The sequence below is a fragment of the Octopus bimaculoides genome, chromosome 4 (genome assembly GCF_046866305.1).
Source record: "Octopus bimaculoides isolate indiv1 chromosome 4, ASM4686630v1, whole genome shotgun sequence".
Classification (NCBI taxonomy): domain Eukaryota; kingdom Metazoa; phylum Mollusca; class Cephalopoda; order Octopoda; family Octopodidae; genus Octopus; species Octopus bimaculoides.
In genome coordinates, this window is record NC_142931.1 from 38,771,487 (window position 1) to 38,785,689 (window position 14,203).

A 14,203-nucleotide genomic window follows, 5' to 3' on the forward strand; every position below is an offset into this window, starting at 1 on the left:
TTGGACGGTTTGGTTGAGGGCTGGCAAGCCAGGAGGCTGTACTAGGCTCCAATCCAATCTGGCAAAGTTTCTACAGCTGGATGCCCTTCCTAACACCAACCACTTTGAGAGTGTAGTGAGTGCTTTTTACATGCCAGTCAGGTGGTACTGGCATCAACCATGCTTGAATGGTGCTTTTCACATGCCACCGGCATGGGAGCCAGTCAGGCGGCACTGGCAATGATCATGCTCGAATGGTGCTTTTAATGTGCCACCGGCACAGGACCAGTCAGGTAGCACTGGCATCAACCACGCTCGAATGGTGCTTTTTATTTATCAAAGAAAATCATCTTGCTTGAATCATCTTGAATGTTAAGTAATCTACTGAAGGATAATAAAATAAGCAGGTGCCTTTTGACTATGTAACATTTATTTTTATCTTGCATATATCAAGGGAGTTTGTCTGGCTACAACTGAAACTACAGTGGCTTTACAAACATGTGTTATTGAATGTAAAATATGACACAGCTTATTGTAATATATTTGCAAACAACAGGAATAATCACTCTGTTTTCATAGTTTGGTTGACTGTTGATACTGCTCATTCACAATGTCTCTATATTCTGGCAGAAAGGAGACTTTGTTTTTAATCTACAAGCCCTTCTACATTAAAAGAGGCCTGGTAAACAAATCCAAAGGTGTCAGCATTACTTTGTGGTTGAGAATTTCACTCTGAAATAACTCGGGAAAAAGTTTATGATCTCAGGTCAATTGAAAACTTTCTTATCAAAACAGTATAGGTTCCTTTTCCAATGCCAACTCTCAAATTCACTATCTAGTCTTATTTGACCATAATACCATTTCTTTTTTGGTGAAACTCTGCTGGTTTCCAACTTCCCACAATATTGTCATATTTAGTTGTCTGGCCTTGCCAAAAACAGTTGTATTAATTTGTATCATTCCAATTTTGATTCCATGAATTCAATGCATCTTCATGATCACTGAGTGTCTCCTCTGTCCAGCTATGCTTTATCATTCCATTGAGCTAGATCAAAACTTGATTTCATGTATCTTAGTGAACTTTTGTGACTGCTCAGAGTAGAAGACATGCCAGTATGATCCTTGAGGGATCTGTCCTATACACTTTTGACTTATCAACATTATTTCATAAAATTGTTTGCAAAGAATTTAAGTGATAATTGGCTTCTGAAGTTAATAGCAGCAGTTCTCTCTCAGTAAGCTTTAGTATGCACACCAGGCAACATCAGATCAATGACATACTGAGTCTACAGCTACTTTAGCTACTGACTGATAGACATTCACAATGGGATGTATTCCATCCCATTTAAATTGATGTCATGGAACACCAAGTCAGTACTGTATGACAGCTGACTCTCTTGGATTCATCTGCTCTTTTTATAGGTTTTATTTTTCATTCTGTAAAGTATCCAAATACCACCATTCTTTACTAAACAAGCTTGTTGGGTTTACTGCTTCAGTTAGTGTTAGTCCAGCTATTCACAAACTATACTAGTTTCCCTGGTTACCTGTAGCAGATCTCTGTTACAGGCAATAAGATCTCTGACCTGATATTCACCTGTTTCCAACCTCTATACATCATACATACAGAAGCATATAACAATATACTTGGTCTGCTTACATTTCGTTTTATCAGCAATCTGGCCCAATTTTAATTCTATTCTTTTTTACATTTTATTTAGGTTCAAGCAACACATCCCTATACACAAGCAGATAGTGATGAATTAACATTTGAAGCTGGTGAAGTGATTGATGTTATTGAACCAGATAATCTTGAAGAAATGGTAAGGGAACATTTCTGTTCTGTTAAGAGCACATATGAAATAAATTCCTTCAAATGTTCGAGAGGCTCCATAAAAGTAATTGATAAATGACTTAATTAGCAATGGTAGTAGATGTTCTGAAAGTGTTGTAGACAGAGTAAGAACGGAGGAAAAAGTTCAAGGAGCTACAACTTTTACTAGCAGTAAAGGGCTTCTCCAAGTGAAAGGCAGATTGTTTGATGTTTGTGTGCACAGTGCTTTGTAGCATGGTGGCAGGAGAGGAATGTTGAAGGCAGAGGATGTATATGTTGGAAAGAAATGAGGTAAGCATGCTTTGATGAATGTATAATGTTAGTGTGTATGAAGAAGCACAGATGTGCTGAAAGGAAAGCTAGATATAAGAGGAATCATTGCAGTGTACAAGAGAGAAGACTACACTCGTATGAACTTGTAATGTGTATGGAGGATGACATTTGGGTAAAAAAAAATATGATTCAAGTTGAAGGAAGCTATTAAAGAAGACTAAGGAAGTCACTGGAAAAGTTGATGAAAACTGACCTTAGGTGCCTTAACTTCATGAAGATGACAAAAGACGGATCTCTTCAGTTTCACTCACAGATTTTTAAATTATCTTTTTTAACTAAACAGTTTGAAATTTCGTATACTGGTGTAATTTCTCACACTCAACATGGTTTATTTTCAACGTTTTTGACAAAATTTCATATATTAGAAGTTATTTTGTGTTAAAGTTGTTGTATTTGAGTAATTTTAACCAATCAACAACGTGTATTCAGCTGAAGAAAGCTACTGCTGTTTGCAATAGTAATCGAAGAGCAATAACTTCTGAGTCATCTCTACTATATGTCATCACTCAGTTCTATTTTATTTTTTGTTTTTTTTTTTGCTTTTCAATCGCCTCTTTGTACGAGTGGTGAAAATGCAAACGTACAAAAATGAAACAAAGCGTGTAATAAACTCAGGCAGTAAACAAAATTAAAATAGAACATAGTGGTGACATTTAGTAGAGATGACTCAGAAATTGTTGCTCTTTGATTACTATTGCAAACAGCAGTAGCTTTCTTCAGCTGAATACACGTTGATTGGTTAAAATTACCCAAACACAACAACTTTAACACAAAATAACTTCTAATATATGAAATTTTGTCAAAAATGTTGAAAGTAAATTGTGTTCAGTGTGAGAAATTATACCAGTATACGAAGTTTCAAACTGTTTAGTTAAAAAATTATTTTTAATCTGTGAGTGAAGCTGAAGAGATCCCAAAAGACTGTAATACTTGAAGAGACACCATGCTGAAGAAAAACTATCCAACCGTTGTAAACACGAAGAGAAAAAAAATGGATGTAAAATGTTTATGATGGTTGTAGTGGTGATTACAATATATTCATTTCTTTATTGGCTTTAATTAACTTAGTATCATTTTATATATTTTCTGGGTTTTTCTTAATTTTAGGTGCTAAATTTCTCTATTTTCTTGGATTTATCTTTGTGTTTGTTTCAAGTCAATTAAATAGAAACAAATGGTTGTAGAGTGGAGTAGATTTTATTTTATTCCTACTTTAATATTTTTCTCTTATTTTTCAATTTGCAGGATGATGGCTGGCTAATGGGAATTAAACAATCTGATGGCATACAAGGAGTTTTTCCTGCCAACTTCACTAAAAAACTACTTGGTTGATTAAGCAAAGATTACTACATAGTTATTGTTATTGTTGTTGTCAATACTGTTGTCTCCCTGTAAGCCCAGGTGACTACTGTTTTTACCTTGAATTGATTGCTATTTAATCGAGATGCAAGTCATCAAACTTTGCATCATTCCCTACCCTTATAGATTTGATCAGTTGTACTTGTGGATTAAAGAAAAACTGAAAAGATAACTTTATTAAACATCAAAGATGGACATGCTGAGGTCTATCTCAAGGTAAATCAGAGCTTGTTTGTTAAGTAACAGGACAGAATTTTTGTTGCTATGATTAGTTCACTTTAGATTGAATAACAAATAGAAATCAACTGGTATCACCTGATAGGTATACAAGGGGAGATGAGTAAAATCAAATTGAAACAACCAGTTAGTCCTACAAAGAAATAGATAAAATGGTGTTCAAATGTTGTTATGTGGTACTAAAATAAAGGCCTGAATAACCCATGTATGTTGCAGCTTCTCTCCTATTCCTTCTCCTTTATTCTTCAGTCTGTTATTCTGTAATGATTTCAGTCAATATTTCATCTTCAAAATTAATCTGGAACATTTCCATTTAGTTTGCCTGGTTAGTTTATTTAGTGTCTATTAAACAATTAAAATTTAGACATAATTGCTATGCACTAGTATTAATTAGCTTTATAAATCTCATTATGTACAGGCAATTTGATCATGCTTTGATTGATTAATTAGCAGCTATGTTTTCATTTTTACAAGAACACATAACCCAACTTGCATATCATTTTTAATATCAGGTGGAAGTGACTTGGTATTTGCTAAATATAGGATCTAGAGATTAGAGTTCATCTGATTAGTGTTTTGCTATTGCCAGAGCATGGTTTTAGTATATTCTTGATTGTCAAGAAATGATTTTATGAATCTATGTTTGGTGAATGAATATAAGAACACAATTTGTGTTATATGTATTTGATGGTTGAATGAAATTAATCCAACCCAGAAGCAGTTATCTATTAGATGCCTTAATTATTTAATGAGACATGTAGTTAAACCAGAAACAGAACAGTTATTTCATTAGTAACTTGTTTGATTTGCGTACATTTGTATGTATATGTGTCTGTATGAGTGCATAGATATGCACCTGTAAGCTAGCACTGGTGCTAATGTTTTTATTTTCAATTATATTCAGCTCTACATTGAGATAAAATATTTTCCAGAAATGATAAATATCTGCATAATAATACGGTCTTCCATTCGATTTGAATTTCTTGTTCCAATTTTTATTTTTTTATAGCGTCAACCTTTGACATAGTATAACTTTACTAATTCCAAGCAGATTGCCACTCTTGTTGTGGGACATAAATTTTATAGCATGATTTCATATTTCAGCTCCATCACAGAACTTGTGTAGTTAAGCAAAAAGATATCTCAGTTGAGGTAGAACTTTCTATCACTTGCGCTAGACTCTATTGTGTTTACTGTGTAAAGCATGCAAACATACCCAGTCTGTGATTTTTCTCCCCATCGCATTTTACAAATGAACAATGCAGCTATTTAACTGGAATTAATACCAGGTCCAACATTGATTTCAAACTACTAGTCTATATACTTCTAGTAGTTCCTGTTCTATATCATCGATTTTGTTTGTGTGTGTGTATGTTTTATCATGTATATATTTTTTTTTAAACAGATAATAAGCTGAAGGACCATTTTTTAGTTTGATCCAGAACCACGAATAAAATATAAAAATTTTCTATGTAAAATATCCAATATTGAATTTATTTCTCACTTTCCATAATTTACCTCTGTAATTTATCTATGTGTGTTTGCGTATCTCTTTTCTGTTTATGTGTACATATGTATGTCTGTGTGCGCATATCTGTAATATATATGAGTGTGTGTATGTATGTATGTAACGTTGACCTTTATTTGTTAATAAACAAAATGTATGTATGTGTATATATACATAAACATATATACGCACACACACACACATAATTTAAAAAATAAAACTATTTTTATGTCATTTACTGCTTAAAGAAAAAAAAAAAAACGATTAATTGTTAAAAGTTGGAGAGGAAACAAGCCTGTTTTACTTTGAATTTCAAACTATCAATCTCCCAGTCTCTGTATTTCTAGCTGTTGGCTTAGAATACTCTTTAAAAAGAAATACAGACTTTATTATACATTCATTATTATGGCAGAATTGATAGAGCAGAAGACAAACTACCTTGCAGTTTATAGTTATATCCCTTCACATACTGAGTAACAATCCCACCAGTGTCAATGTAGCCTTTCATCCTTTCGGAGTCGATAAAAAAAACAAAATACCAAATAATACTGGGGTTGATATAATTGACTTTTCTGTTCCCCAAAATTTGTTGGTTTTCGTTGTGCCTATGTTAGAAATTGTTATTATTATTGTTATTGTGGTGATGGTGGTATTGGTGGTTGATCTATAGTGCAATGGTCTGTGTTGTCAGTGAACAAAACTTTTCATCCTGGTTTGGTTTCCTATTGACTCCACTTGTTTGCTAATGTGCTTGCATAAATTCTCATTTTCCCACTTTTGTATTTTTGAGACAAGATATCTCTTTCCAAGTAAAAAAAAAAAATGGTTATTATTATTATTATTATTATCTTTATAGGGCAGAATTATCAGAGCATCAAAAATATATATTTGCAGCATTCTGGCTATTTGCATTCTGTGTTCAAATCCTGTTGACTTTCATCCTTCTGGGGTCAATAAAATAAAGTACCAGTCAAGTACTGGAGTTGATTTAATCAACTAACCCCTCTCCACAAATTTCTGGTCTTGTGCCTATGCAAAAAAAAAAAAAAATTATAACGTAGAATTGATTGCAATGTTTCTTGTTTTATTTTTTTTTATTTTCTGAATTCAAATTCTACCAAGGTCAGTTTTGCCTTTCATACCTTTGGGGTCAATAAAGATAAAGTACCAGTCTAGTACTGAGGTTGATGGTATCAACTAAGTTCCTTCCTTCAAAATCTCTGACCTTGTGCTTAAATTAGAAACCATTGTTATAATTGAAGCTCTTATTATTACAAAGATTCCTATTATTAGTGTAAAACTATAACTCTGCCAGTACAGAACTTAGATGTATCAATACAATTAATGAAGTAATTACTACCTATAACTATAAACTGAAGGTATTGAAGTGGTCTCTACATAGATTCTTTATCTGTTAGAAATACCTGCTAACTCTCCTTCAAGTTACCCCATACTATGTGGTCCAAGATTATACTATTCAATGTGACAAGTTGGTCATAGCTGAAACACCTTTGCTCATAATGTCTGAACAAACAAGGAGGGCTAACTTGGAGCTAAGCAAGAACAACAAACTGAAGATCACCATCTGTATAATTGAATATCTAGAAATAGACTGTCAAATGAAATGGTACCTTGTATTAACTAGTTATGACCTGAGATGAAAACCCACCAGCAATGATTTTTTGCCTTTCATCTCTTTACAATGGTGTGAATAAAATACTAAAGTTGATATGTGTATGTGTGTGTGTTTTATTTTCAAAATCAGACATCTTTATATAACTATTGTCATGAAGGACAGTGAGCCGACAGAAATGGTAGAGCACCAGACTAAAATGTCATACGGTGCTTCGTTTTGCTTCTCTTTTTTCTAAGTTTAAACCTTATTGGGGTTAATTTTTCTCTTGGTTTTTTGTTTTTACTATCAATAAAATAATACATTGGAGTTGATTTCAATGACTACTCTCTGTACACTTTATAAAAATCTTCATTTTTCCTTGTCAAAGTAATAATAATTGTTTCTAATTTAGGCACAAGGCCAGCCTACTAGGTTCAATTTTACTTTTCATTTGCTGATAAAATAAGTATTATAACAGTGTCAATTCATTCTAGAATTGAATTGTAGTTATTCCTCTACAAGATAAGATTTAAAAAGGGAATTAAAACAAAAAAGGAGTTTTTATTAGGGTGGCTCAGTATTCAAATGGGTAAGATATGGACTTGGTGCACTTGCACTTTGTCACAGGTACTGTTTAGTTCTTCAGCAAGATACTTTGCAATGCTCAAGACATTATTGTTATCAGCATTTGTAGTAGTACTATTATTACTAACATTTCTAAAGATTTTAATCCAACATCTCATTTCAGTCATCAATATTCTTGTTGTGACATACGTTTTTGCATTTAAACATCTGCAAGTGTATATATTTGAGATTTATTGACTGTATATAATTATTATTTGGATATTATTTTGTTTATCTTGCAAGGTAGCAATTTAAAATAAAATTTTAATCATTGTTGAAATTGATCTTGTTTTTCCCCAATCATGTAAGTCCAATACTCTATTCACTCATGCAAGCTGAAGTTTTATTGTTTATCCTTTCTTTATTTCAATTTTTTATAAAGGTTTTATTTTATTCAACATAAGAAAAAGAAATAGAATTGTGTATTCGGTCCCGTCTTGGCAATGCCAATCTATCAAATGTACTCTCCTCTCTCACCCATGTGGTAAACGAATTTATCTTTCATATTGATGTGCTGACTTACTAATCCATAGCTAATGAGTTCAATTCTTACATTATACCCTTAGGCTGGGACAAATAGTTGGACTCGACTATGTAACTGAACAACGACTGCATTGAACTCACCAGTTTGGGAAGATTTGGGTGCTTTATGAGCACAATACCATCCTTCTCAGATTAAACAAAGAAAAAAAATCAAGGTCATCCCTGATTTACAACTGAAAAATTGTAATTATGAATGATGGCTTGTAAAATTTCTCATGAAAAACGTGGAAAAATTATGTCTAAAACAAACATTAAAAAAGCTATAAGCATTCAGGTAGTTTTTGTGATCAGATCTTACGAATTCAACTTTTGTATAAAATTTTTATGGCTAGTATGCTTAAGTCCTAAACCATTTTCCTTTTAGGTGTGTTATTTCAGCTAAGCTGCTTCACTTAATGAAATCAATCAAAAATACAATCCCAGTTGTTAATCAGTGTAACTGAACCCATCTTGAAGAAAATATCAAAAGATATATAATTTGAATTTTTGTGGTGGCTTTTGAAATTTTCTTTTACAGCCTTTCTGATGGTTGTACTATTTTCAGTTCTAAATATTTCTAATTTGCAGCTATGCAAAAATTAACAGTAAAATGGGTGCTAATGTTCTTGATGTAATGAACCAAAAAATTTTAATTAATTATAATTATATATCATTAATGATGAGAGCAGTTAATATATGAGATGCAGTGAGAAGTGAGTTTGACATTTAGCAATATAGGAACAACTAAAGATGTGTTCCAATCTTGCTAGACTTCATCAGCAAAGCATTGCCTTACTGTTACTGCAAGATCTTGGAATTACTGGGGAGAAATAAAATTTCTTGTGAATGTAATAACTTAAAAGTATAACTAGAAGGGGTAAGAGTGAAATACCCAAGGATGCCTGCTGCACAAAAGCAAAATCTTAATAGTAAAATGCAAGCAAGCTCACTAGCTTACTTGATGTAGTAAAACTATGGTTTTACTACTAAAATTACACAAAGACTAGATAAGGTTGAGACTTCAGCTTGAGTCAAAATAGCTGTGCCTATTGCTACTGATTTTCTGTTCTCTCATTTTGTGCTGCTGTTCAGTTTTCAACAAGGCTACAATATGTTTACATATTTAAATTATGAACATACGTAAAAGCACCCACTACACTCTCTGAGTGGTTGGCGTTAGGAAGGGCATCCAGCTGTAGAAACTCTGCCAAATCAGACTGGAGCCTGGTGTTGCCATCCGGTTTCACCAGTCCTCAGTCAAATCGTCCAACCCATGCTAGCATGGAAAGCGGACGTTAAACGATGATGATGATACTATACACTACTGCACTAGAATTCCTGATAAATGTTCTTTTATTTTACTTTGTCTGGTTACTTAATAGTTATATTTAGTTTCACATTTGTTCAACTTTTAAAAGACCAAAAATGTCTTGACAAGGTTTGTGATTGTAATAGTTGGATGATGTCCTACAATTGAAGTCATTAACTGTTTTAGTAATTTAAACTAGTCAGATAATTAAGGACGGCATTGTACTAAAGTTAAACAACCTTTTTTTTTTCCCTTCTTCTATAATGAATATTAATTGAATTTCATTTAATCTAAATAAATCTGGCAGCAATATACTTTTGATGTTTTCTGAATAAGTGAAATTTTAACAAACACAATCTCTGATAATTCTTATAAACAGAATCTACAAAAAAAATATATTAACTGAAATGTTCTGTTCTATCTAATTTTTCACTTTTCTTTATCTTTTGGTATAAATTACCAATTAATTTCATTTTACTGTAATTGTGTTGACTTTATAAGGAAAGTATTTCTATTTGAACTCCAGTATCCTACTACACCTCCATACTGAACTGAACTTGCTCCTATCTAGCTTCATTTACTAATGCTTAATATCCAGAAGAGTAATATTTAAGACTTTTTCCAAGTAAACTGTAGTTAAAGGCAGGCCTACCTTAATATGATGAGATATGGTACAGTTTTGTAGCATATGTTCAATGACATGAAGTTTAGAATTTTCTTTGTTTATTTTTGTCCTTGAGCTTTGCTGCTTGAATAATTTATTTTAATTTAATTTATCTGAGCATTGCTCAATCTCTAAAAATGTCTCCTAACTAAAGAAAATGCTCTCTGTATGTATCATTTTAAGAGGCATGAAAAAAAAAAAAAAAAAAAGATAAGAAAAAGAGAAAAGACTTAAATTTTTTTTTTTCATCTTCAGTATCTGGTAATGAAATTTTGAATAACTGTTCATCTGGAAAGTATTCTTTGAAATGTTCATTGTTAAATGTTTGATTTTCTCTCCCATCATATACACAGCAACTTTATTTATTTAACTCCACTAATCATCCCTCAAACCCCTTGACAAAAATTTGTATGAAGTCCTAACTATTGTACCTAATACCTCCTTCAAATAATTTACCATCTCTGTCACTAACCCCACCCCCATTCTGTTACCCAGAGAGGAAAAAAAACATTGAAAAAAAATCAAAATATTGAAAGTGGTTTTTTAATTGTTTTTTTTTTTTTCTGCTTCAGTTTATTTTCGGGAAGTTAATTTGATGGCCCTAAATTGCCAAACAAATTTCTATCAGTACTGTGTACACTTGCAATTTTCTTCTAAGCTTTTAGCTCTTTGGTCATAGAAACCCATGTTAAGGTAACCAATGCTGCAATATATCTTTGGCTAAGCCCTTTGAGTTTCCATTGGTCCTGTCTAATAAGCTGTAAGGAGGTACAGTAGGAGCACTAATAATTTATTAGTGTTTTCTCTCTTTTTTTTTTTTTTTTTTTTTTTTTTGAAAGTTTGCATCAGTATATGTTTGATATAAAATTCTTACATACACAGTTTTGTTAGAAGAAAACACGAAATTACAAGAATTCAGTTTCATTATAATGAACAGGATTCAAATTTTGATTGACAAACAGTAATATTACTGTTAATACTGGATGTTTTTTCATCCTTCGAATCCTCCTGTGCATGCATATAGCTTTGAGACAGATGGCTTCTGCCAGGCAAATTTGCTTTAGATTAAACTTTATAACGGTAAAATCATCATTGGACTCTCAACAACCTCATGGGTCCTCATGGGTTACAGAACATACCATTTTGAAGAATGTACTGCAATGTAACAATTTCGTTTAAAAAAAAAAAAAGGACAATCTCATTACTATTGTAGATATTTCATGAGTTTTTTTTTCTTTAGTTCTGTTTATATCCATATTTCAATCAGTTTGTATTTGTTAAAAAACAGAATAAGAAATCTGTTTGGCTTAATCTCTTTTCAATTTAATGCCTCTTGGCCTTGTTGGTGGATACATTTATGAACTTCAGTTTGTGAATGATTTAATTTCTTTATCTATTTTTTGAAGTGTAATTTATTCCAAATCGCAGTTTATTATGGCATTTTAATAATGTCAGCTTTGACTTCCAAAAATAAAACTCCAATCTTTGCAACTGTTTCTTCTTTCTTTGCCTGAGTTATTTTTGTTTGAATACTCCTAAATTCTGATCAAGTAAATCTATGCCATAAAGGTAATCAGTGTAGCAAGGCAGCAATATGACGTAATTTTGGCTTGCCCGAACAAGCATAATTGTTGGTATCCCATTGGTTAAAATTACTGCCCATATACAAATTCTAAACTTTCGTCAAAGAAATCTTTCACAAAATACAGTTCTTAGACTTCGGATATGAGCAGTTATAAAAACCCTGTAAACTCCACAACACTCATTCATTGAGATATTGGCTATTTTTTATGTCATGTCTATGATAAAAATCCAACAAGACTTATTTGAATTGTTGTGAACTTTGGTAGTTAGTATGAAGGATTAGCTAGTATGAATTTTAAGTCGTAATTCTCTACAACAAAATGACTTCACTTTCCAATTGTACTATAAATGCTAAATGTACATAAATAAACTAATGTAGCAATTATTTTCTCTTTCTTCACATTCTTCAACTTGTTAATGAAATTTATTTCTGCAATTATGAAACTATTTCTTATAGTGGTTAAAAGAACACGAATTTATTTCTCTTCAACATAAATGCACGCATAAAATGTCCGTTAGCGTTTCAGAGTATATATTTCTCACTATGGTGTTTATGTAGCTGGAGTCAGGATTTATGTATAATGATAACACTTATAAGTAAGTTATAAATGACATGTTTGTCAATATATATTCCCACTTCAAAAGTAAAATATATTTCTTATCTCTTTCCAAATAGGAACCATAAAAGTAGTGTTACACAAACAGTAACCAAACTGGCTATAAAATCAGTGAAACATTCAATGATTATTAACTCAGTGATGCTTTCTACAGGAAATAATATTTCAAATTTTGACACAAGGCTAGCAATTTTGGGGGAGGGAGAGTTAGTCAGTTACAGTACTATTTTATCAACCCCAAAAGGATGAAAATATGAAGGAATAAATATCACAAACCACTTTTGTCAAAGCTTTAACAATTCTACAAGTTTATCACCTTATTGATAATTTCTCTAACTTGCCACACAAAATTTGGAGGCTTATATAGAATCAAATGATAAAGGTATACATTAAAAAGAAATGATGCAATCCTACTGACATAAGACAATTTCTAGGGCCAGTTAAGGAACCCCCACCATCCAACATCCTCTGAAACAAAGAGATAGTACAGTCTTGAATTATTCTTTGACTTACAGGTACAGACTTATATTTAGAATGGTCCCATGCACTCTTGCCTTCTCACCCAATAATAATAATCATTCAGCTAAGTTTTTTAATGCTCTCAACATTAAATATGAGAAATATTTTCTTACTACATAATTATTTCTAGCTCGATTTTTTTTTTTTTTTTTTTTTTTTTTTTTTTTAATGCTCCGTTTTAAATATGTTAATACTTGTTCAATAATACAATATACTGGATATGGCAGACTTACATAACATGCCTGAGTAGTTGCTTGGCACAATCATCAAAGTGTTGCAGCATTTGATCCACTTCTTTGGTTCTGAGTTCAAAATCCACTGAAACCAACTTTACCTTTCCATGAGTACAAAGCATTCTTTATGGAGCCAAAACCTAGACTAGGAAAAAGGAGCTTCACAATTGTTTTGATGATATATACATTATACTTCTGATGAAGACTGAAAACATTTTATGGTGAGCACAAGATCAAAGAAGAGATTTATGGATACATTCCATAAATCTCTATTATTGTTGCTCAGTACAGAATAAGGAAAGGTAAAGTTCATCAAAATAAAGTAATAAATACTAGGATTGATTCTTTTCTCAAAATCTTCTGTACTGTTTAGGACTTGGGGAATGGGGACCACTAACTGTAAAACTTATTATTCAAGACAATCACTTCCATTCTGTTGCAACGAAAGAATATTGTCACTGAGGCTCTGGCAGGGTATAAGAAATGATTGTTATTTAGGAAACAGTTAAGTGGTGAGCTGGTAGAATTGTTAGTGTGTTGGATAAAATGTTTAGAGTCAATAAAATAAGTACCAGTTGAGAAAAGGAGTTGACGTAATCAACTTACCCCTCCTCTAAAATTGCTTGTTGTGTGCCAAAATCTGAAACTAGTTAAGGAATCGGTTATTATTGTAGAACAAAAAATAAACTCCCAAGTTTTTGATCCAGTTGTTAGAGCAGGTTCAAGTCAATTCACTTCATTTATACTATTAATATGGATGCAGCATGACTAAATGGTTGCTGAGTTTAGTTTGCAACCATGAGATCTTGGGCTTGATTTCACTGCATGGTATTTTGGGCATGTGTCTATTACCGTAACCTTAAGTCAAATAAGCATGACATTTCTTAATAACATATTAATCAGTGCAACAAGTGTGAAATTAGACAGTTAAAAAGTAAAATATTAACTTATTACTCTGAGAATATTCCTAGGTATGAGGATTCTATGCATCTACCACTCAATTTTGTTACTTAGAAATAATTAGATTTAGTCTTTAACAAACTGCTCAGCAGAGTTTTTGAGTAGATTCCTACCAACAAATAAATATATTCAAGATTGCTAGATCATTAAATTCCTCCAGTTCCTGACTCTCAAATATCTTGTGACTATTAAAATATCACTGTACTTTGATTATAAGATAGCATATGCAAGAAAAATGTTCACTAACTGGCAATCCTGAGATATCTTGCAATTGTACCTTCTTATATATTTAGTTGTCATGTTAGAT

The 14,203-nt window shown here is 32.0% G+C and overlaps 1 protein-coding gene across 5 annotated transcripts in view; it reads left to right on the forward strand.

Annotated features, from left to right (window-relative positions):
* The window catches only part of LOC106878700 (myc box-dependent-interacting protein 1), a 122,919-nt gene extending 113,461 nt beyond the window's left edge, over positions 1 to 9,458 (forward strand). For 2 of the 5 annotated variants that reach the window (XR_016241458.1, XR_001410535.3), the window contains 3 exons: positions 1,701 to 1,802; positions 3,392 to 3,547; positions 8,055 to 9,458. Coding sequence is in view for 2 of the 5 variants with exons in the window: in XM_089350597.1 (XP_089206723.1) it covers positions 1,701 to 1,802; positions 3,392 to 3,478 (189 nt within the window). In the remaining 3 variants the exon portion in view is untranslated. Of the gene's footprint in view, positions 1 to 1,700; positions 1,803 to 3,391; positions 5,470 to 6,105; positions 7,769 to 8,054 lie in introns of those variants that run through there. The other 3 variants (XM_089350597.1, XM_014927996.3, XR_008263893.2) reach the window with 2 other exon arrangements.
* Positions 9,459 to 14,203: the final 4,745 nt, after the last annotated feature.